This window comes from Zonotrichia albicollis, chromosome 6, assembly GCF_047830755.1.
Source record: "Zonotrichia albicollis isolate bZonAlb1 chromosome 6, bZonAlb1.hap1, whole genome shotgun sequence".
In the NCBI taxonomy this organism is placed as follows: Eukaryota; Metazoa; Chordata; class Aves; order Passeriformes; family Passerellidae; genus Zonotrichia; species Zonotrichia albicollis.
This window is the reverse complement of record NC_133824.1, coordinates 26014233-26038341: the sequence shown is the minus strand read 5'-3', so window position 1 is coordinate 26038341 and position 24109 is coordinate 26014233. Positions and strand designations below refer to the sequence as shown.

Here is a 24109-nt window from a genome sequence, read left to right as displayed (position 1 = left end):
TAAATGTTGCGTACCTTTTCCCCCATGGATACACCTCCTGATGTAATGATCACATCAGCACGGCTGATGCCCTCGTTCAGTGCATTCAGTAAATCATCTGGGCTGCAGGAAAGAACATGCAAGCAGATTAGCGGCAGGGAATTATTCTGAGTTGTAATATAAGTCTGTGTGCACACATACAGATGCACATACACACTTGTTTTAAGAGAATAATACAATCTCTTTTCCTTCGTAAGATTCCACACTGTTCAATTCTAGTCAAGAGCTGCAATCTCATTAAGTGAACACCAGACTGTTTGGCACCTTTCTGTCTAAAGTTTGCAACAGGAACAGTGGGATACTTTAGACTGGGACTGAAGAATGCTATTATAAGTGCCTAAGAGTATGCAATTGGCACAATAGGTAGTAATACAAATTGTGACATAGATGAACTGACAGGGATATATAAAGGCACCTGGCACATGAAAATTGCTGACCACCAAGCAGGCTGCAGTACTACCTGTCTAGCTTATCTGATGTGTGCAAAAATGGGCATGAGGCTCCACTTCAAACTTTTGAAGAGTGGGAGTAAATCCTTTGTTTCTCTTCTCTGTTAGAGGGCTCTGCAGCAAAGCCACCTGTACATATCCGCTTCAGCTTGCAAAAACACAATCTATGCTGTTAAAAGGTCTATTCACCTTCATGAGAAACAGTGCAATGGGAGCTATGATATTCTCCTTACAAAGAGTATAACTGTGAAGGAAATTAGTGTCCTAACTATTTTCTTTCCATTTTAGGTCTAAACTGGAAACTTTGAAGCAAGCATTAGATATTTAAGAGCAGCATTGATGCTAATTCAGAGCTTCAAGGCACGCAGTGGAGAAACTCTGTAGTACACCTCACACAGGTCCAAAGGAATCAAAACCAATTTCCAATATATTAAATCCATACTTTGCATTTAACATTTGTGAACTGACCAGAAGCTGACCGGTTGCTATGAGTGTATTGCTTCTTCAACAGTATGTTTTCAGTTCAGTGATCCTGAAAGATTTCATGGGAGGCTGTTCCTACTTAGTATGCCATTGAAAGAATGGGCAATAAGGCTAGTGACTGTATGAAGGCCTTCAGCTGGAATACAGCACCTCAGGTAAATATCACACTGCAACTACAAAACGCCATTGTGGGTGATGAATGCAGGCTGAAAATGGCATGAGGGCTATCCTTTGAGAGCTTGAGCTGTATTTTATCCAAAAGTAGACCTACAGCAGTGATTTTGGAGTTTGAGCTGAAAACACAAAAATTAGGAATATTATGCAAATTCTAGGTGACCTTTCAGAGACTAGCAGAAACTCTGTGTTTCCAAATGTCTCAAAAAGAAAAATCCTTTCCTCTGAGCATCCTTCCTTTGCCCATGGTTCAGTGAAATATAAGCAGCAGTTAGCATGATGTGATGCTAGGATGCAAGAATGAGTGCACTCCCTGAGTAAATAGCTCAGTGCATGCAACCTTGCACATGCCTCATCTCACCAGAGAGCCCTCCAGCATCCTCTACCCTGGTTATGACTTACAGGCAGAAAGACTCAAGACTCTTTCTCCACAATGTCCAGTGACTGAAGCACCATGTTCTTTGGCATCACAGTGTAGTCATCCTGCACAACTTTATTATTTATGCTAGATTACACCCCTCTCTAGGGTCAGATTGCTTTGTGAGAGGTAGGCAACAAGATACAGCAGAAGGAAGGGCAGATTGCTGTAGACTGCAATCAATGGGATAGAATTATACACAAGCCCTTTTTAAAAGGAAATAGTGGCTGCAGTTCTGTGGCATGCCATCATGACTATTGTTTAGGGTACTGGGTATCTTGGATACTCTTAATGGCCTACAAAGAATGCCTAAACTGTTTTCTTTGGGAGAAAAATAAACGGGCCCAAGCAAAACCAACTTCTTTGTTCTTTAGAAAACTGAGACATTTCATCAGCTGCCCCTTCTGAAATCTCAGGATCATTTTCTCCAAAACTCCGCACAAGTCTTCACTAGTCATTGAAGGAAAGCAGAAAGGAGCAAGTCTGCTGTTGGCTACTTCTTCAAAACCAATTGTCTCATATTGATCCTCTAAGTAGTATCTGTATGTAACAAGATATTATTTAAGATTATTATAGAGTTTGTAACAGGAAAAGTCTCTCAAGATCTAAGTATTCTTTAATCCTTGTCAGTGAGGCTGCTTGGAATGCAACAAGGAATACATATTCATTACCTAGGTCGATATTGGCATTCCTGAGGCACAGCAGTCAGATATATGCCACCATCACCAGCCTAAGGTTGCTTTCAGTACATTTTTCTCATTAGGTTGTGATGGAGCTGAGGACCTTATCTTGAACTTGCTCCAGGCTGTTTCATTTTATCTTGTTTAATTATTTAAAAGTCATTCATAGGTAGCAAGTCTACCTGTCTGGGGATATGCTAATTCTGGATAATGAAGTGGGTTTGCTTTCAGTTGTGGTTTGAGAATAATGGAGGGAACAATAAAAAGCAAACAAATATATATTTGTTGTTAAAGTTAAATAGAATGGAAAGGCAACTACTTACATATGGAATATATATGTATATGTATATACATTAAATCACTTAACAAAGGAAAAAAATGCTCTTCCCCCTCCAAATAAGCCTAAACTCAAACCAGGTGAGGACACAATTCATGTCTTTCCTTATGAGGACAGCATACCACTGGACAATCAGGTATTTTTATTTTGTCATGTAAAAAGCTGTATGTTACTAGACTTGGTGCATTTTTAGAATTTCCAGTAGAATGATCTGTATAATATACTTTTCTTCAGCATTTTTAAATTCTTTTCTTTACCATCTGGATAGTGCAAGGCATTAAAAAATTCTATCATTAAAACTTATCCAGGCAATAGCACTGCATATCATCTTTAACATAGTTACAGAATGAATTTAATTATTTCAAAAGGAAAGATGGGATAGAAACTTTGTTGCAATAAACTGAATAATTATGTTAGCTTGGTTTATATTTTGAAAAAAGGAGACAGAATTCCCTCCCTTGCTGTTGCAGAAAATGTCTCTTTTTTGGACATTTTTGGCAGACCTTCTTTTGCCTTTCAGGTCTGCTTAACTTTATGTTGTACTTAAAGCTAGTAGTTCCATGACTCTGCAATTAGCACCAAACACTCCTTTCAGGAGTCCCCTGTTGCAGTCTCCAATCAACACTGTGAACATTTCCCTCACCTTCAGTGGATTTGATGCGCAGAGTTATTACTCAAATTGCATATTAACACTGAGTGGATACAACCAGATAACAAGATACTACTTCTTGTTTCATTTGTTGTGTAACAGTGAGCAGCTGCTCCTTTAGATTGAAAAAGTATATAAAAGGAAAGGGAATAAATAATGAAAACAATTAGATTCTGAAAGAATAGATGACTTTGGCATCTGAGTATAGCATAACAAGATTGTTTTAAAAGGCAGGTGACAAACTGCCATGAAGCTGAGAAATAACACTCACTCTCTGAGCAGGGACAAATCAGAAGCTATATTCTGAAGCAGGGCAGGATACTGGATTAGCTAGATTAATGGTCTAATTTACTACAATAAATCCTTTAAAATATCTTGTCACTTGTCAAAGTGCTATTCTTGGATTTTTTTCCTTCATGGACAGAACTGTAACAGGTGCTAAAATATAATGGTGAATACCTTAATCAATGTAAAGTAGATTTTGATGGGAAGTCTAATTTCCAGATGGCAAAATTACTCAATTTCATTTGGTGATTTTCAAAGTCAGAGTGACATTGTGCACAACAAGGGAATGTGCTTTTCTAACATGCTGCAACTTATTAAAAATGTTATATTCAGGTATGTTTCAGATCACATCTGAACATCTTTTTTAATATCTTGAAGAAAATTTGTTATTTAAGGACTGCATAAAGTTTATGAAACTATTCATACACATAAATAAGGAACAAATCCAAACTTTCTCTCAACACCTGGAGCAGATTGTGTCTGCATAAATGTTATGTGTATTGTACACACATTTTTGAAGCTGCATAGTAATTTGCATAAATAGTGCATGTATTTTTAACTACATCTTTATATTCTCTGCTAATTTTGTCAGTCTGATAAACAGAGTGTCTACTCTACTATCCCAGTTTCCTGATCCTTCTTGTTCAGTTTGTGGAACAGAATGAGCAGTATAATGTGGAAATTGGTTGGAGGGTAACTATTGTACAATGGCAGCAGCAAAAATCCAGTAAGTACATATGTGACATTGCAGCTGACTCTTGCTTTCATTGATTTGAAGAGAGGACTTGCAGGATGGCAGTACAGCAGGAACACCTTCTGGATTCATGAAAAATTCTGGTTATCAAAGTTAGTTTGTGGAAAACTTATTCAACACTTGAGCTGTCAATTGAGCTGTCTTTGAACTGAAAAGATATACAAGAAAGCTTAAGAGCTTGAACAAGAAAACGATGCAAGCCTCATTAAAATAGACATCAGGCATGTAAATTTTCTCCTTTCCACTCTCAAAAGAAATAGCTACATTATAGTCAAGACCAAAGAATTCTCTGTGTTTTAAGTGCCAGTCTGAAGTACCCTAAATTACAGTGTAATTTTCTCTTTCACATAGAAATCAACACATGTTAATTCACTCTTGTTGATCCTATTGTTGTGCTTCACTGTCATTAATTATCAATCTGTCAGCTTTTTCTGTGATACAGCCCTTAACAGCAGCACTTTGATACATGCAATTAAACCACTCAGTTCTATAATTTAATATAGAAAACAAATAACAGCAAATGTTCAAAAAATCACCTACCACCCTGCAATAAAATGAGAGATCCCAGTTAAAATGGGACTAGAACCTTTAGTTAGGACTGACTTATCAAGCCATTGTCACAGAACAAAACCCATAGTTCATTACTAATTTCCAGGACCATTTCCACCACGTTCTTTGCCACAGCAGTCTCGTTCGTTCAATGCAACCTCATTACCTGACAGTCACTGCCCGTCCTCGCTGCCCACTGCCACATACAGCTGCTGCTATTGGGTGACTAACAGAAACACTCGTGGTTGTTGCATTTCTCTATGCAGCAGCCTGGGCTTTTGTAAACCCAGGTCTTCTGGTAACTTGCAAAATGTGTGCATGCACCATCACAGTCAGCACCTTGAGTCTGTGTGCTTTACAGAGATCCTGGACACAGATACAGAAAGATACACATGCACCATAATGCACTAGATGCATGCACAAGTGTCTATTGTGAGTTCCAAAGCAGAGCTGGCCAACCTTTCTTGTCTGCTGTTTTACTTTATTTGAAAGTATCTCAAGTGTTTCAGTTATATTCTGAAAGACATGATTCTTCACAAATTCTGAGGAGCTACAGATTCCTGGACACACAGTGAAAATGGAAGTGCTTAGCAGTGATCCTACACAATCACACTAGAGACCAAAGTAGTCCAGCTGCTGTCTAAAATACAGTAGTTGACTGCAAACTGCAACTAGAGGTGCCCTGAGCTTAGCACATTCTGCATATGTTCCCACAAACTGGCAACAGTGGTTTGTACTACTTTTGCATCTTAGGAAGTATCTTACCTGCTAAAGAGATGTTCCAGAAGAACAGGTTTAACTGAGGTACAAAGACCTGCTAGAAATTCCCACTGCATGCAAAGATCCCAGTTAAACTTCTAGTTCTACCTCCAAAATAACAAAGAATTTGCCAAATTAAAATTTTCATCAAATGGTCTACTTGTTGTATTCAGAGATCTCATCAAGCTCAGTGACATTTCTTCTTGAGGAAAGATGGGATATGGATTTGATCCTTTAAGATTAACTCTCATTTTTTCACTGCTCATTCAGCTGAGGTGACAGATTTCAAAATGAATAGATGAATGCAGCGAGGCATAAAGACAGAGTCTGTCACCCACTTCTCACCTCATGGCCAAGAGGAATACTTTGCATATCAGTAATTTGCAGGATGCAGAATGGTGCATAGATGCCATTATTTTTAGCCAACTAAAATCCACCTTCTGTAGAATATAATGTTGAGTGTAAATCGATGAATACATTTCACTGAATGCAATTCAATGAACGAATATTTGACAGTAATAGGAATTCTGTGTTTTGACTTGTATGCTTCTTGAAAGCAGAAGAAAATCCAGTTTTGATGGTGTATGTAGTAACATATGGACACACTTCTGAAACGGTATTTGTTTCAAAATTCTTAAGTGTATTTCATCATGTTCTCATAATGTATCTTCCTTTTACCTTCTGTGGTATTTCCCTGGATCACTCTGAACAGATGCAGTATGTTCTCCCTAGGAAAATAGGCCAGCTTGTGAAGAAAGCTGGAATAATTACAGCAGCTTTTGGCTTGTTTGACATAACTATGTAAGTTTTTTTCTATTTGACAGAAATATTAAAGAATCTGTCTTTGGTACTTTTTGCTGTCCTTTAATTGCTGCTGCAAATATAAATGTTACATGTATGAACTTTTAGGGATTTTGGTTAGAGGCCTTCAATTAGAGGTCTTCAACTTTTTGCTGAAGTAACCATGAGAGATGTCTAATGCCTTCAATGTTTTTTTTTCTATATCAGGATGATAATAGATTTTCTTCCACTGTTTCCTTGATCTGCTTCAGAAGACTCCCACTCATATATATGCCAGAATGACAAAACATCAGGGAGGTCAGAAAAGCAGATATCCATGGGAGTGCTACAGGAAAAAGTCTCATGCATAGAAGCCAGGTGCTTATGCACTGTGGGCACTTTCCTGCATGAAGGGGCCTTGAGCACATCCTTGTCTGCTGCTCGTGTACATTCAGCTGCAAGCATTTCAGGGTGAATTGTAATTTTTTCCATAAATGCTAAAAGAACAAGACCAAAGCTTTGATAACAGCTGTCTTCAGTTGCTGTGCCATTATACTGACTATTGAGCACTTAATTCTCTCTAAATCCAGTATAGTGTGTGTCCTTGGAGTGTAAGAAGCAGCCTGAGAACTGCCAGTTTCCACTAATTAAAAAACTATTCCTGGCTATTTTTGCTGGCTGAAGATAATGAACCTTATCAGTACACTTACCAGAAATCCATTAGTTTTTCTAAGAAATTGGACGGGATTACACAGGTAAAGATTTTTATTTTATCTTCCTTCTTACAAAGGAAGTGAGTCAATATGGAGTCACTGAAAAGTTTTCACTTTTTCAGTGCACTGGTGAGTCTGAAGGGCAACTGTGGTTCTGCAATTGTTTCATTTAGAGCACTCATGAAATGAGAATTGGCTTATAGTGACACAACTGAAAATAAAATATATGATGGATGTAATTAGTGCCAGTTGTTTACATTTAGTAAATAATATCACCAAATCTGACACATAGTGAAATGGCATTGTAATCACAGAATTTCTTACCTTTTCATTTTACTTTAGCTTCCACTGTAAGAGTAAATTTCCAATAAATTCAAAAGGAATTTAAAATTATTTAATTCTGTTTACCCCTGTAAATAGGTGTAACTGCTATTGATCTGCAGTCTGGAGGTCTCTAGGACAGGTAGAAAGGCAGTCCCTAAAAGCAATGCCTCACAATGAAGCAGGTACAATTAAGGCTTTCTCTAGGAAGCTCCAGCCCTTACAGATTCATAACTTAATCACTCAGAAAAATGTCTGTCTTCAGAACAAAAATGATTGGGAAGCCACAGGTTAGAAACAATATAAAAAGATTCTCTGACATCAGCTGTGTCCTAAAACAAGTAGTTATGTTTTAGGAAATACCAAATGAAATATGGTATTGATTTTTGTTTCCTAAAAAAACATTAAAATTCTCCATGAAGAGTAAACTACAGTGTTAGAAATAAATGAAGAGAAGGAACTGAGAAACTTATCCTGTTTGAGACCAGCAATTTAATTTTTTTGACAGCTGCTAGTTAGTGGAAGGAACTAGAACTTCATTTGTCTCTACAACACTGGACCATATTCCTTCAAGCACAAAGATGATTTAAACATAGCAAAATGCCCATTGCCTTTTCTCCTGCTCTGGAAGCAGAAGCATTTTTTATTGCTCATGCTTTGGGTAGGAAGACTTATTCTAGTGGTTGGTTTCTGTTGGTGCTTTCTCTCACACTGCCTAGAAGAGACTAAAGCTTATTTAATGTTTTATGCAGTAGCAATGAGTTGTAAACTGACTTGTATGAGGAATTCCAAGTTCATCACCTGCTGGTAGATTTCATCTTCTAAGTAATTTCAGATAAAGCAGACAGTCTGTATCACGTTCTTCACATTAATTTAAAATGTTTTAAATAGAACAGATTCTCATAAATTTTTTGGATGTATAGTATAGCTAAAGGTTTAGTCCATTACATGATAAAAACCTAGATTTATAACAACCTGGCTTCAGCATGAATAACTAATTGCTAAACAAGAACCAGTTTTTTGAAAGCCAGGGATATGGCAGATTGACTCAGTCATGAGAAAAGCAATTTGTTTTGTTTTCCAGTATGCAAACATTAAGCTATAACCCAATCCTCCAACCTTTTCTTACAAAAATGGGCCCATTTACCCTAGTGAGGATCCTCACATGTGAAGTTTTCAGGTACAGTCTTCGATAGGATTTTCATTCCTTTTCTACCTATTTTTATTTTCTACGTGAACGAAACTATAGAAACTCATTATTTCTGTTTGTTAATGGAGAAAATGACAGGTGGCTTGTTCTCCCTCTGTCATCACTCCTGCTCCTTAGGCCTGTCTGTGTTAAAGGGCAAGTTCTGAAAATTAATCTATATTATTAAATCATCTCCCTAAGTAAGACATAGTATATAATTGCATATGTATTTTGGAAAAAATGCATAGTGCATAGTTTAGAGATTTTCTGAATGTTTCAGTTAGCTTGCTTTAGAAAAGTGGAAAACCAAGTATGCAGTATCCCAGACTCACAGAACATCCTGAGTTTGAAGGGCCCCACGAGGATCACTGAGGTCCAACTCCTGTTACAACTGAAGAATCACAGCAGTGACTTCCCTGGATTCCACTACTACCTTCAAGCAGGATTTTTCCTAATTGGCTCAGTTTTTAAAAGGGAAAAACCTTGATGGATAAAGATGTTCGCTCCTACTGATGAGTAACGTAAACATTTTCATTTTAGCAATGCTGTGGAGCCATGTAAGTCTACAGTGCGCTGGTGCGTAAGAACTTAACTGAAAAGGCAGTGCTACTTAATGGAGAGAATAACAGACCATCTGCTCCTGTAGGCCAATGTTGGCAGGAACTGTGCTCCAAGCTCTGCCCTGACAGACACCTGGCCGAGCCTGCCTGTGAGCATGCACGTGCCTCACCGTCCCAAGTGGTTCAAAAACAGTGCTCACCAATCTGGTAGGCCTGTCTCCGCAGTGTTCTGGAAGCTCTGTGTCCCTTCTTCTTTAAAAACATCTGGCTTCCTGAGGGTAAAGGAAGCAGAAGGGGTATAATAAAGAGCCAGGGAAGGAGAGAGTCTCCTGGGGTCAAAGGGAAGCTCTGTGCCCAGCTGTGTCCCCCTTGGTGGCTCTAGATATTCAATATCACCATGGGAAATGCTTCCTCTTTGCATGGCCGGCAATGGGAGAGAAAGGGAGCGCACGGGAACATCTTTCCCTTACAGTTCGGATGGGCTTCTCCCAAGAAATGAAGAGTAAAGTTATGGAAGGATTTAGGCTCAGCTGGACATGCCAGCAAAGCATAGTTCATCTTTCCTTGCAGTGTCTATGGAGAACCTTCTTTACTCTTGACTTCAAAACAAAGCAAAATGAAGTGTTAACTTGACGTTTTGGAAGGAGGATTACAGATAATGGGAAAATATTTGGAGATGGGCCCCATTGAAACATTTTTACTCACACTTTTAGCTTCTTATTCAGGAAATAGGTCTCAAGGCATAATAACTGTCACCGGGGGGAAAGAGCTGTAATTATCCTAATTTTATAACTCCATAGTCAATAAAGATGCCACTTCATTCATGAGAAGCTTCATACCCTGCTGCAAGAGGCAGGATTAGAAAAAATGTCCAAAACTGAGAAAGTTACTCCTATCAAGACCTTATTTAAAACAATTAATGAGTTGTTATGAATTCCCAATTATGAAAGCAGCATTACCTTTTATATATATTTCTTCCAAGTCAGTTTTGCTGTGAAAAAACTATTTTTAGATAGTGTCCTTTGTAAAAGGAATATGAAATCATCAGAAATGATGTTTTTATACTCTTAAATGTAGGGCTATTAAATGCTAAAAAATCTTCATTAGAACACGAAGATTTATAAATATACCTTTAAAAAAAACCCTGAAATCAGATATTCATGATTGAAATGGACCATGACATCAGCCAGCACTGTGTGACTCTTGAGCCATTTCTCCATATCAGCCGGCAAGACAGTTAACAACAACAAAGTCAACCTCCCTCCCCAGTCCATGGCCAGCTGAGCCTGCACAAGGCGGCTTCAGTCTGGCATTTCAAAGATCATTTCTGTGCTGCAGACACTCATGTCCTGTCTGACTCGGGAATGTGAGAAGAAGACTGGGCCAATGTCCCTACACTACTGTTACACATGCCCAAAGTCACTTCTAACACTGAAATCTAAAATCCTCTTTTGTCACCTTGTAAATCCCCGCCATGTTTCTCCTCATAGTTCATAAAGAGAGTCTGGCAGATTGAATGCATACTAATGTTGATAGGAAGAGATGGAAAAATATTCAAATTATTCAAGTTAAAAGTTTAGATGTCCATTTCTTTCTGACAGGCTTCCCAAGAAAGCCATTTCCTAAAATGGCTTCAGTCTCTCATTTTCTCTTCCGTTCATTGTCAGAGTAACAAAGTCAATCTCTGTTTCTCAAAACAGGGTACCTGTGTCATGAAATGACACACAAAAGACTTTGGGATTTCATGAATGATCCCAGATTCTGGTTTAACCACCAATGTTACAGACAGCAGTCTAAACAATCCAAAATCTTTTTCAGCATGATGCTAAGCTCTGTTGTGTAATTTCTGCTGGTATTAGTCTTCTGATTTTATGCTTCTACTATGTATTGTCCATTAGAATAACGTAAAAATTAATTTAATTCTCTGAAATAATACTTAAGAGATTATTTGCAACCAGGAAAAAATAGCTCTCTTTTTTTATGATTTAGTATTTAAAATAGTGTGAGAACCTCCCTGAACTCGCTTCTGTTGGAATTGTAAATAAATATGCAATCTCACTTTTATATAAATATCAAAGCATTTGATTTAGTTTCCTAATAACTAATTACTATCACTGTTAAAATTATGCTTTACTTACACTCTGAATCAGTCTAACTTGAATACATAGGCTTTGCTGCTGAAATAGAAAGCTTATTAAGTTTGTTCTCCATGTGGCTCAGTATTACTGGAAAGTAATCAAGTGATCTTGTAAGAACGAACACCTGTTGAACTGAACAGCCTGAGTTCTGGTATTACTTTAGTACTCAGTCTGTCTTTTAACAACTTAAGAAATTTAACGGTCCTTGTCCTGGGAATACAAAGGTGAGGGCGAATTTCATCTTCTAATTCTAGAGAAGATTAGCTCTTTTTTTATATATACATATATATGTGCTAGAACTTGTATTTAGATGATTCACAAATGTTTCCTTAAATCTTTACTTCTTAGGATATAAACCTCCAGCCTGTAAATTTTACTTATATTCTTTACTCCTCTATAGATGAATTCATATTTGGCTGTATTAACAGCCAAATATTACTTAACCCAGTTTTGTAAGTGATTCCTATCACTGACACAGTGAGCCATCTTCAGTGTTCACCACCTCTTTGGCTGTTCTCTATCTACTGCCTTTATTAGTTTTCATTGCTTTCTTCTAGGATATTAGTAAAATTTCAAGCCTCAAAAATTTCTCAGTGACTTAGAAACTCAAATTCCTAGGCATTAAGAATGTTGAAAGTCATTTAAGTGAAGGATACTTTGGCCTCTAGAAGCTGGAATTCTCTTGAAAACAGAACTTACCTCTTCAAGGACTTTTAAAATTGTTAACTTAAGCCTCAAAAATAGACCATAAAAATAGTAATTTTTATTTTCCTCAAACAAATAGATTCTCTCTGTTTTCAAAGACAGGATTTTCAAAGTGTTCTGTCCTCTTTATGATCTCCTCTTTACTGTCATGTGCTAGTACTGAGCTGTGATTCTAAACATGCTAATTCAGGAAGGAGCCCATGCTTGTGTTGAACACAGTTAGGAGGAGAATGACACACTGCTGTGCATTAGCTTTGCACCAGCCACCTCTACAGCATGAAATTTTATTACCTGTCACACTATGTAGTTTCCTACTGGTACAGAAGACTCCCTAGGACTTGCACTGTCCCATTTCACAAGTTCTTTTTTCACCTCTGTTTTGGCTGAGACATTCCTTTGTGGTTTTGGAAGATGTGCATTAGATGAGACGACTTGTCAATATGACAACTTATCTGAAGATTTCCCTAATGATTATCAAGAGTAGTTGTGACAGATATTAAACACTTCTGCTTGAAAAGGAGAATATTCTTGACAGGGCACAAGGAAGGAGAGGACATCTACATCTGAATCACCTTCAAACCATTACTCTGTGTTCCTGCATTCATTAGGCTATGATCAAAATTTATAACAACATCATTTTGTGAGTAGAACTGGAAGTGAAGTCACTTTAGCAAAACCTAATATCGTGACATTTAATGTACTGTCTTTTCTCTAACATGCATTTTCTTGCAGCCATTTGTTAAATGATACTACTACTACTACTACTAATTTGGTTCACAGTATATTTGCTTTTACCCAGGCTGGCATTAAGCTGGTGCAGGGAGAGACCAGGATTCTGTGCCTGGATTTTGCCCATAACTCATATTCCAACTCGTATGATGATATATATCAGGCTGATATTGCATGAGAAATTTTGGAGTTGGAACAGTTTCTTCCCTCTCCTCCCTCCACTCCAAATGTTCCACCTATATTATAACAGTAGTAATTACATGCAAGCCTCACAAAGACAAAAGATTTAAACCTTTTTTTGGGATGACAAACTTAAAATTGAAGCTGACTAAATCCTTCAGTAAGATTTCAGTATCTACCTATCAAAGCTTTTATTTTAGGGATATCACAGAGTAATGCTGTTACAACAGCAAGGGTGATTTTTAATAGGTTTACCTGTCATTTAGGAGCTCTATGTCTAATAGTATGTCAAAAAGGAAAGGTAAACAAATAAGCGATTAAACACTTCCCATGTAGAAAAGCTCTTATAAACTGCTGATTTAAGAACTCTTCAGATAAATCTTTCAAGCAAGTGATGAAATAATATGAATTTCCTGAATTTTTCTCCTAAAGAGAGAGAGTCTCTCTCCACTGTGAAATCACAGATTCATAAATGAAAATGCTGTTGGAAGCAACTAAATATTATACATGCCTCTGAGAAAAATTAAAAGGGAATTAGAAAATAGGGAAAAGAATGCAGAGAAGGGGGAAATGCACTCATGTAAACAAAGGTAAAAGCAGAGGAAATTGAATTCATTGCATACATGATCAAAATTCCTTAGCAAGCCTAATAAGTCTTTCATAGGAGAAAAGCTGTCAAAACTGAAGACCACTTTGTAAAACAGAGGCCCATACTGCAGCAGATTTTTCTAGGGCTAAACTTTACACTTTAAACAATGGAATACAAAGAACAACACAAATGAAATAACCAGACACAAAAATATCCTGACAATTAGACTTCTACAGATCAGATCAGATATGCAACTTATTTTTATCATTGGTTTCCAAAAAAACAAATAAATTCACAAACTATAAGATAAACAACGTAAATGAAAGCCTTTTTAACTTGGTCTTGTTATTAGGAGGCAATATTGAGAAGTATATTGGAATACCAACTTTAACTGGCCAGTTGTTATTTTAATTTTTAGCAAGTGTGTCTGAGATTCAGACAAGAAATGTAAGTGTGGTGGTTTGACCAGGAAGGAGTGGGAATTCTGGGAAGCTGTGGTCAAACCAATGAAGGTTTTGGGTTTGAGACTGGCACCCGGTGTAGCCAGTGGGGTTTGGACACACCTCCGAGAATACACAGGGGTTAAAAGCAGGGCACTGCCCTTGGCACGCTCTCTTGGGACATCGCAGCGAAGAGGTCAGATCTCTCCCCCGTCCAGACCGCTGCTGCTGGGCGGGGGAGGGGCAGCCACGTGGTAGGCCCGGGGCCTGGACAGAGATGGGAGGTGAGGGGCCTTCAAGGATGGAAGGGTGGAGGAGCCCCAAGAGACATCGAGACATCGGGCAGCCAGCCCCCCCCCCCCCCCCAGGAGGGAGAGAGAGAGAGGAGAGCCGGCGTCTGAATGTGATGTGATAGCAGCCAGCCCGGGAGGAGAAGGGGGGAGGAAGAGTGCCCGGCCGGAGCGGCAGCGTGTGGGCAGCGTGTGTGGGAGTGCCACTCCGGGACAGATAGAGACTGAAAACTTTTAACCCTTTCTTTCATGATTGGGGCCTTGCAAAAATGCTAATCCTCCTCGAAGCTGAATAAGAAGGGAGATAAGAGATGAGATGAGACAAGGACCTGGCCCGAAGAACGTAGAGATGATTGGATGGAGAGAGATGATTTGGAGTGGCCTTTTGGCTGGACTTTTCTTGTGGCCATGGACTCAGTTGTTCCTGTGACACAGACTGCATTTAGGGGGAGGCAGTGCCTCAAAACCAGGAGGGTTCATTCGTGAGGACCCCCCGGCCCCAGGGGGTTGGAAAAATATGGGGGGGACAGATGTCCCAAAGCAGAGACTGTGCCTTTTTGGAGTGAGACAAGGCATCCTTGAAAGACAACCCTAAAAGCAGCTCTGGCCATGTCTCAGTGGTGAGAGCACTGGGCATGGAAGGAAGATGTCACAAGCGGCAAAAGGACTTTTTCCGGGCGGTGCCGAAGTGACAAGGAAGCACACGAGGTTTCAGTGTGTTTCCAGGAGAAGCCTATGGAACAAGAAGGACTCCTTTCCTCTTCATGAACTGCAGTTTGAGTATACTAAAGTGTGGGGCCAAGGCTGGGCAGTTGATTTGGGAGAATGTATCGGATTGGGAAAGTCAGGGAGTGGGGGGGAGGAAAGTTTTTTTTGTAAGGTTTTCAATTTCTTTTTTTCTTTTCTTTATAGTCTTTCCCTATTTTCCTGTAGTTTAAGTAATAAAGTGTTCTTTATGTTTAAGTTAGAGCCTGTTTTGCTTATTCCTGGTCACATCTCACAGCAGACACCAGGGTGAGGCATTTTCATGGGGGGGCACTGGCTCTGTGCCAGGCTCAAACCATGACAGTAAGACACAACAGCAACAACAGTATCAGAAGGGTTCTTCCTTTCCTTAGTTTTGCATTTGTTTCTTGTGTTTGCAGTAGCTCTGGAAATGGATTTATCTTCCATTTCTACTCAGAGATGTGTGCTTTTGAAACAGCTTGGCTTTTATGTGCTAAGAACACAAATAGAGAAAATTTTGGCTTCTGGCCAGACCTAACTTCAGCTGTATCACATTCCCAGGTCTGTCCCTTTCTCCTATCGCTTTCTTCTAGGATTTCAACTGTAAACTTTATCTATAGGTTTTGGAATGGCTGTTTTTTATTTTGAATATTGTGTGATATATACAATTTATGAGAACAGAAATGATGGTGACAATCTCAGAAATCATTAAAATGCTCCCAAAAGAAATATAATATTGGTTTAAAATGAAAGTGCAATTTTAGCCTAAGTCAGACTTGAGTGGTCAGTTCAAAATGTAACTTCGTGTATGATTAATATGCAAAGGCATTTTAAAAATGCTTCTAACTACTCTTCAGAAACCCAGACATTCAGTGTGCTTCCCCATCTTTTCACATTCTCTGTGTTTACATGTATCACAATCCTGGGCTTTAAAGCAGCTGGACAAGCTAATTTTTTACCTAAAAACCTCTGAGTGATTTGCATGCTGAAATTATATATAGGAATAACCTCTAAATTTGTCTTTGCAAATAATACTGTAAAAATTTTTTTATGCTTGAATATTAGAACTGCAAATATGATTGAAGAGGATTTCCATGGTTGTTAGAAACCTGAGCCATTACAGCAATTGTAATACTCAACTGTGCTCCCTATTAGCTTTTGTCTCCCACTCCATTAGTGCTTGTGGTGCACAGGAAGTGATACTCCCAGTAAAATGAAGCAAAATTTACCCCATGAAATTTGTTTTGAAAAAAGGAAATAGGAAAACAACCATCTAACTCTAAAGTATGGGAAGGAAGAAATATATACCATGACACATGAAAAAAATAAAAAGTACAAGTTTTCAACTTTTCCTTCTGAAAAGTATGTTTGCCAGTATTTTTACTACACCAGTAGATATTGCAGGCATATAAAATCTTTCTGTTTTTCAGTGTCTGGATACATATTATACACACAAAACACACATATATATGAGCACACACAAACACACATAATCTATGGTTTAACTTCAGTAAACCATAAAACAGACACTGAAGCCTTGTTCCTCTCTTTTACAAACATGCTAACTCAAGTGTCAAAATTGCACCCTTTGTAACATCTTTCTCCTGCATTTGTTCAAGTGCCACAGTACTCCATCAAATCAGTCATGTTAGTTCAAAAATATGTACTGAAATATTTGTATGGGCAACACTCTGTTAGCTTTATTACATAATGAGATAACACCGTACTTCTTATCAAGCTGATTTATACAATCAGATTTTCCTTTTGAGTGAAACAGAACTGCTGATGCGTTTTGCTGTAAAGATAAGGATTGGGCATGTGAGTGTGGAAGAATGGCAGAAGACTTGCTAGGACTGAGTCCTGATATCTGGTGCAGAAGATTCTTAGCTAAGTCAACAGTGCTGAATTATTCTTTCTAAAGTTACTGCAAAGTACACTCTGTGATTGGAGGCTCATTATTTCTATTCTATGAGCTAAAGTAACTACCTCTGCAGAAGCTGCTTTGTTAGCATGAAACAGAAAAAAGCAGAAAACCAAACATTTAAAAAAATAACTGTTACTACCATTGCCAAGGTAATGCTATCTCAAGACTCAGAGATCATTTTAGTAGCTAAGATTCAAAAGAATCCACCTCTCACATAACCGAAAGCAAAGCTGCAGGCACTTCCTTAGACTGATATATTGGTTTGCTGCCTGGTGTTCAGCTAGCATCTGACAAGTAAAAACAGGTCATAAAATACATTTGTAAAAAAATATAGAAAAGCAAAAAGTTCTCTTGGGCCTTAAATCCCACTCACTGCAAGAAAGAAATTCCAAAGAAGAGCAATGAAGCTGTTGAAGGATCTGGGGCACACATCTGACGAGGAGTGTCTGAGGGACCTGGAATTGTTCAGCCTGGAGAAAAAGAGGTGCAGGGGAGACCTTATCACTCTCTACAGCCACCTGAAAGGAGGGTATAGGCAGGTGGGGATCAGTCTCTTCTCTCAAGAAACTTGTGATAGGATAAAAAGAAATGGTCTCAAGTTGCAGCATGGGAGATTTAGATTGGATATCAGGAAAAATTCCTTCTCTGAAAGGTCCTTCAAGCATTGGAACAGGCTGTCCAGGGAAGTGATGGAGTTTCTACCCCTGGAGGTATTTAAAAGACACGTAGTTGTGGCACCTGGGGACATGGCTTAGCTGTGGACTTGGCAATGCTGGCTGGATTTCATGATCCTAAAGTATTTTCCAACTTAAATGATTCTATGATTCTAAAGCTGTTTGCTATTTATTACTGAGAGCTTTCAAAATTATTTATCTTCACAGACTCTCCATGCCTAGGAGGTCACAGAAACAATTCCTGAAGGCAATGGAGTGCATAGCTACAGTTTTGTACAATGACCTCAAGTTAAACTTTTTTAACATTTTTAAACTTTTGATAGTGTTAACTTTACAGCAAAGTTGAGACTACAGCTATTTGATTAGGACAAAGCCATAAAGAACAAACAAGTTTTACACTCTTATTTTTCCAGAGGGGACTACCAGGGAAAGCATCTTTTCCACTGGATAAAGCCATTGGTAACACAGGATGCAAGATGCATTGACAATAATGTTGATAACAGTAGCTGTTACTTTTGCTCCTGCAGCTGGTAAAAAGTTCCATCTACAGTATTTTGCTGAAGAAAACCCCTGACAATCCCTTTACACAAAGATGACTCCCAGGAGGTAAGAGACTTTTTGTGGCTGTTTTCTTTTTTCTTGGCTACACAGATCTAGAACCTGATCTCTGGATATAATAGTTTCATTTGAAAACTTTTCTACTTATGCTTACAGTTTAAAAAGGTCCTTATAATATAGAAAGCTCCAGTGATCCAGGAGCAATTTAGCTATCTCATTTAGATACCACTCCTGGAAAGAAGAGCCTCATGAGTTTTTATGACATCACCACCTGAAACTGGAAGCATTCATAGGCAGGAGGGCTGGGTATCTCTTGGAAATGCAGCGGTATTTGTGGTGTTTTGCTAGGTTAGAGAAGCAAAAAGGGATACCTGGATGCAGTGAGAGTATCCAGAAGGGTTTGCCTTCCCTAACATCACAACTGTGATGTCACATTCCCTGTATGAGTACTTCAAACTGAACAGCATTTCCTACAGCCACCATGCAAGTTGGTTTAATTATTGCAAAACCATGCAGTGGCTGGCCCATTCATACACTTTCTGTCAAGCCAGTCATGTTTTGTATTGAATACTGCTTTAGGGAAGACTGGGTTTGAAATGACCAGCTCTGTAATAGTAACCTGGTTGGATTCCCTTTTAGTCCTGACTGGGACCTTGTCATCTGCTTATCTGCTTTTCTTTTTTTTTTATTTTTATTTTTACTTTTAATTACCCACTGGGATGAACTGAACAACTCCCTGTCAAACCAAGTCTGTCAGTTGGTTTGATACCCCAACTAAAAAGCAAGAAAGACCTTTCAAAGCCTCCAGGTCTCAATACATTGAGGAAATACATTATGCTGAGAAACTCAAGCCTTGGATAGCAGTCACTGCCCAGTCTTGGGAAGGACAGAAAGCTGAACACTTCAATCACTTATCCCAGAGCTCTCAAAAGATGTCACTTCACTACCACTGGGAAACAAGGAGCAATCACTGTCAGATGAACAGAAAGACTGATCAGTAGGGTGCTACTCTGGGGCAATCAAAGTAAAGATCACTAAAGTTAAAAAAAAATAAAATTCCACATATTTCTGGAAATGATGACCAATAAGCAGCAGTGGGTCCTTCCTCAAAAGAGAATTACTCAGAATATGACAAAATTGTATAGTCTAAATCAATTTTGGCATGGAAAATAAACTCTGAGAGAAACTTTCCTTCTCCCTTTATTTGACCAGAAAAAAGTGTAGCTGCTGTAGAACTGTCTCCCCTTATGTGTTTTAAGTATAGTGCTTGGAAGGATACTGCAACAAAAAATTCAATTTGCAACAGGAAACAGATCATCTGTTTCAACAAACAGAATGCAAAACAAATTAAACACCATTAAATACTATTTTTTTCAAAAGAATTGACCTAATATTAAAATAGACTTATTTCTTGCTATAATGAAAAGGATGAAATACTTTCTGCAAGATGTGCCTTGTCACAACACTGTGACATTTGTAATGAGTGACATTTTCTCTGGTATTTCTTTTTCCCATGGATGCCATAAAGTGCATCACATGAATATGAAGTGACATCTTTACTAACATGAGGTACTTACTTATCCCCCACAATTCCCAGGTTGATTGTTGGATAGCCGTGCTCTTGGATTGTAGCTAGCAGAGTTGAACGGTTACTGTCCCGAATCTTGCCTGGCAAGAGGTCATCCTCAGGATTCAGCAGCTATAAAACCAGAAACACTCAGTCAGTCGCCTTGGAACACTGCGCTTTACACAAGTCAAGTGAGAATTATTTCTTCAGGTTGGACAGGATATTTTTAGACACATATCATGAAACATATGTATAAAGTGATTTAGTGAATTTTAATTAATAAGATATGTACAGTGCTTGTTTAGTCCAGTCCTCCATTGTTTAGTTTGTTTCTACTGGTTCATGTCTGCAAAACATTATTACTCCTTATGAGTACATGGCCTCTAATCTGAGACATTAGCAATCAAACAAAAAACTTTCAAGTTTTCACGTCATTCTTCCTCTTTAAATGATTCTAAGGGAACCTCATTGATGTTGTTAACCAGATTTAAAGGCATTAATGAACATTTTGAATTTCCTTGTCTGCTCACCAAAAAGGATATCTTAAATACAACATTCTGCATTGGATTAATGAACAGAAGCCTTATGCTTAGTTCATATATCAATTACTGTTTTGGATGAAGAACTTTCTCTTAAGATAATCTATCGTGGCAATTACCTCACATGTCTTAAGTATTTTGGAAGCTAAACTACAAAACATACATATATAAATGTATGTTTTATATATATTAGAAATTCTAATGTAGGACACAAAAGGACAATACAATATTGACAAGAGGTAAATAATGCTACTACTAATAAGAACATATCTGTCAAAATCACAGCATTAGATAATAAGGTAAGAATAATGAGAAGTGGAGCATGGGTAAATTTTATGCTTTGGTTTGCAGCTCTGTTTCTGTGAAGATTGTCATAGGATGTTAAAGAACATTTTAGCATTTTACAAAAGAGAATGTCTACATCAGTAAAGGACCCTTTAATGACATGCAAGAATCTTCAATCATATGGAAGCTACCAGTCAGAAAATCACCATCTGTAATCCTTGTAGCTCTATGGATTTATTCCTCAGTTAGTGGTTTGGTTCCTGCATGCCACACCCTGTTTATGTTATGAAATCTGGCAATAATCTGTACCCCAGACAAAAAAATTCAACCTATGAAAAGTTTTCCAAGTCTTTCAAAATTGAACATATCCAAGCTGCATTAGCTACTGAGTTAATATTTGAGGCTGGATTTCAAAAAGTTTGTCTTAAAGGACAATGAAAACTTAATGCTGCCTTAACCCACATATCTCAACCCACATGTTCTTTAGATTTTGCTCTTCCTATTCTTTCTCTGTCCTGTTGCTGGAAGAAGTGAGAGGGCACAGTTGCTGGCCTGGGTCAACACACAACATATGTAAAGTCAGTAAATTAAGTTAATCTTAAACCTGATTTTTCTGATGTAGTTAAAACAATTATAAAGCTGGTCTGCAATTCTACCAACAGGAGAGTGTCTTTCAATATGTGCTACTATAAGAAAGAATATTGAGGCACAATACTGCAACAAGGCATTTGGTAGAACTATTGAGTTTTCCAAGTCAGCTTGTCTGCCATTTGTGTTACAGACATAGAGAACGTTGCTTAAAATAAATTACTCTTCAGTCATGACTGGCAACGTGAATTACAACCCCAACTACCCCACAGGTTCTCCCTCGCTGGCAGGAGGAAAACAGCTGGCACATGGTTGGATACATTACCAAAATTTTGGCAAAGAGAGTGTGAGACCTGTGAGAAAGCCCCTAAGGGAGAAAACACAAGCAGATTATTATGGGTTGATGCCTCACAGAAATAGCTCATGTCAGCATGAGTTGCTCTCAAAAGTGAGTCTGCTTGGGAGTAGGGTGGAAGTCACTAATCCAAAACATTGCTTAAAAAAAAAGACAGCATTTCAGACTATAATTCTAAACAAACTTTTCTTACCTCATTCCCTGTTGACATGACTGCAACCACTGGAAACTTGTTAACTTCTACTTCAGTTACTCCAACAGTTGCTAAGAGACCAATCTCAGATGGACCCATGTGGGTTCCTTTAGCCAGCACACATTCACCTCTTTTAATGTCATGTCCTATGGGTCTGAAAATCAGGACAGAAAAACAACATGAAAGAAAAATAGGATGAGAACCAAAGTACCTTTCCTTCATTGGTCCTGCTGCAAGTCTGGAGCGTCCACAGACTCTCCTTAGTCTGACTGTCAAAATGTCAGTACCACTCATGATTAAAAAATTACTTTGAAATTCATCAGCCCTTCAATTCCTAACAGAGATATTTTAATAAATACAGACCTGATATCTTGGCCTGGCCGAGCTTGCACCAGGATTCGAACTTCTAGTTCTTCAGTGCCCTACAAACACAAGGACATCACATTTGGTCAGCTGAACTATTCAAAGAAGATTAATGTTTAATTTCTCAGAAGTCTACACAGTACTCATTACACTGAGACATTGTGGCTTAAGCATCATATTGTTCTCCTGATTTGTTTGTAAAGGTTGTAAGACAATGTGTGCTAAAACTGAAAAACTTTTTAATAAATGCTCTTTATGATGAGCTCACTAGGGGAGGACCAGCACTGAATATGTAGTTTTAGTATGTAGTTTTAGCTTCCCTTTTAATGATACCTGTGTTTATACAGCTTTCCTGTTTACCTCTTGATCCAGTATACTGAGTGGATTCTTTCTACTCCTCTACTCAGCCAACTTGATCTGGTCAAACCATTTCAAAGATGGCACTTCAAACAGACCATTAGTCTGGCAGACATTACATTAGCAGAAAAGTGGAAAGAAGCTGGGTGCTGCAGCTGTTTCAGGATTCTCATGAACACTCCTGTAGTGGCTACTCCTACTTGAGAGCCTTGTATGAATCAGAAAGGGGCTCAATCATCTTGTTTATTTACTGTGAACAAGAGACAGTGGCCTGAAGAGTCTGATGCATTTCCTTACTCAGAATGTCAATAGTTTGGTGATTCATTCAATGCCAATAAATGGTACATGACCTCTATAATTAATATTTAAATTTAAGCCCTGCAAATGGGTTGATGATATATACACAGTTTTGAGATAGTGCCAGCCTGTCAGTACCACTAAATCTAAACTTAGACTAGAAAAAATTCTGGTTTTACATTGTGATGTAGTGCTTATATTTGCAATGTGGTAGTCCTCTCAAGATGAGGTGGGCAATGGCCACAAAAAACTTGCTCAGTAAGGCTAATGGAATTGATTAAAAAGCAGTGAAGGCAATGGTGTATTTTGCAGGAAGATATAATCTATACATATACATCTGTAACCTCAAAGCAGGATTGATAATTTCAATCATTTCCCTGCTAGGAATAAGGACATCCTCCACAGCTTGCTGAGTTCATTAGACGTAAAAATCTATGCATTTAATAAGATTAATAAGGCATGAGAAAGGATCCTGAGAGTGAGTTTCAGCTTTTGCAGACTTTATCAGTTTTGAACACTAGAATTCATCTGCTTACACCCCAACTGCAATTACAATGCTGACACTGAGCTGTGGTGAAGGAATAGCTTGTCAGAACAGCAGCAGTAGAGCAAAGGCTGATCTGAGCACAGAACCACACACACAGCTCATTCCAAAGCTGAACTTGGAAGTTGTGTCAATAAGAGACACATCTTCTCGCCTTGAAGTCTCTCAGATGACAGCAAACATGAGGATAGTGCCTTGAAATCACAGCTGGGATTCAGAAGCAAACACAGCAACACAAAGGAAGTCTTAAGATGGACTCTTTGGAATAAAGTTGTCTACAGAGAGCTCCTCTGCTTCATAAAAAGCACATTTCATATGTTGAGACAATGATGCATACAGAATTAGTACTACAGTATTCATATTTTTTCTGTGGTTTTTTTTCTGTGTTTTCTTTCTGTGTTCTTATTTGCAGCATCTGTAAGGTAGTCCACTAATATGATGTAAAGGTAGGCTGGAAAATCTGTTCAAAAACAGGTTTATGCCTAGATTCTGGAGGAATATGCACCTTATCCATTTATTGGTTTTCAGAGGTCTTAAATTCAGTAATGTTCTCATTTTAAAGGAGCACAAATGTCTTTAACAAATCTTAGCTGTAGTTTAAAAAAACATTTACTTCCCCTGTTTCATAACAAAACCTCCTTTCCTAAACAGATTCACTGGAAGGCATTTGTATAAGTAGTATTCTCCAAAATCCACCAAATTCTCCTTTGCTGAAACAAGACCAACTCTGATAATATAGAACTGTCCTCATAGCACAGTTTAAAGCAATCCAAGTCCTCCTATGGACTTTGCAGCACTTAAAATAGAAGTGCAGAAAATCATATTCAGCTTTAATTACATCAGCAGTAATTCACTGTATTATTCTGAGATCATAATGTAATTTAAAAAAAAATTCCCCTTCTTATCTGGTGAGATTTCCACTAGCCTGT

General features: G+C 38.1%; 1 protein-coding gene across 28 annotated transcripts in view; it reads right to left on the bottom strand.

The window, feature by feature from the left end:
- The window catches only part of GPHN (gephyrin), a 271807-nt gene that overhangs the window by 10046 nt on the left and 237652 nt on the right, over positions 1–24109 (bottom strand). For 15 of the 28 annotated variants that reach the window (XM_074542808.1, XM_074542812.1, XM_074542810.1 and 12 more), the window contains 5 exons: positions 21983–22041; positions 21620–21773; positions 19670–19791; positions 9340–9411; positions 15–102 (listed from right to left, as the gene is read on the bottom strand). In XM_074542808.1, the coding sequence (XP_074398909.1) occupies positions 15–102; positions 9340–9411; positions 19670–19791; positions 21620–21773; positions 21983–22041 (495 nt within the window). The remainder of the gene's footprint in view (positions 1–14; positions 103–9339; positions 9412–19669; positions 19792–21619; positions 21774–21982; positions 22042–24109) is intronic. The other 13 variants (XM_074542813.1, XM_074542823.1, XM_074542827.1 and 10 more) reach the window with 1 other exon arrangement.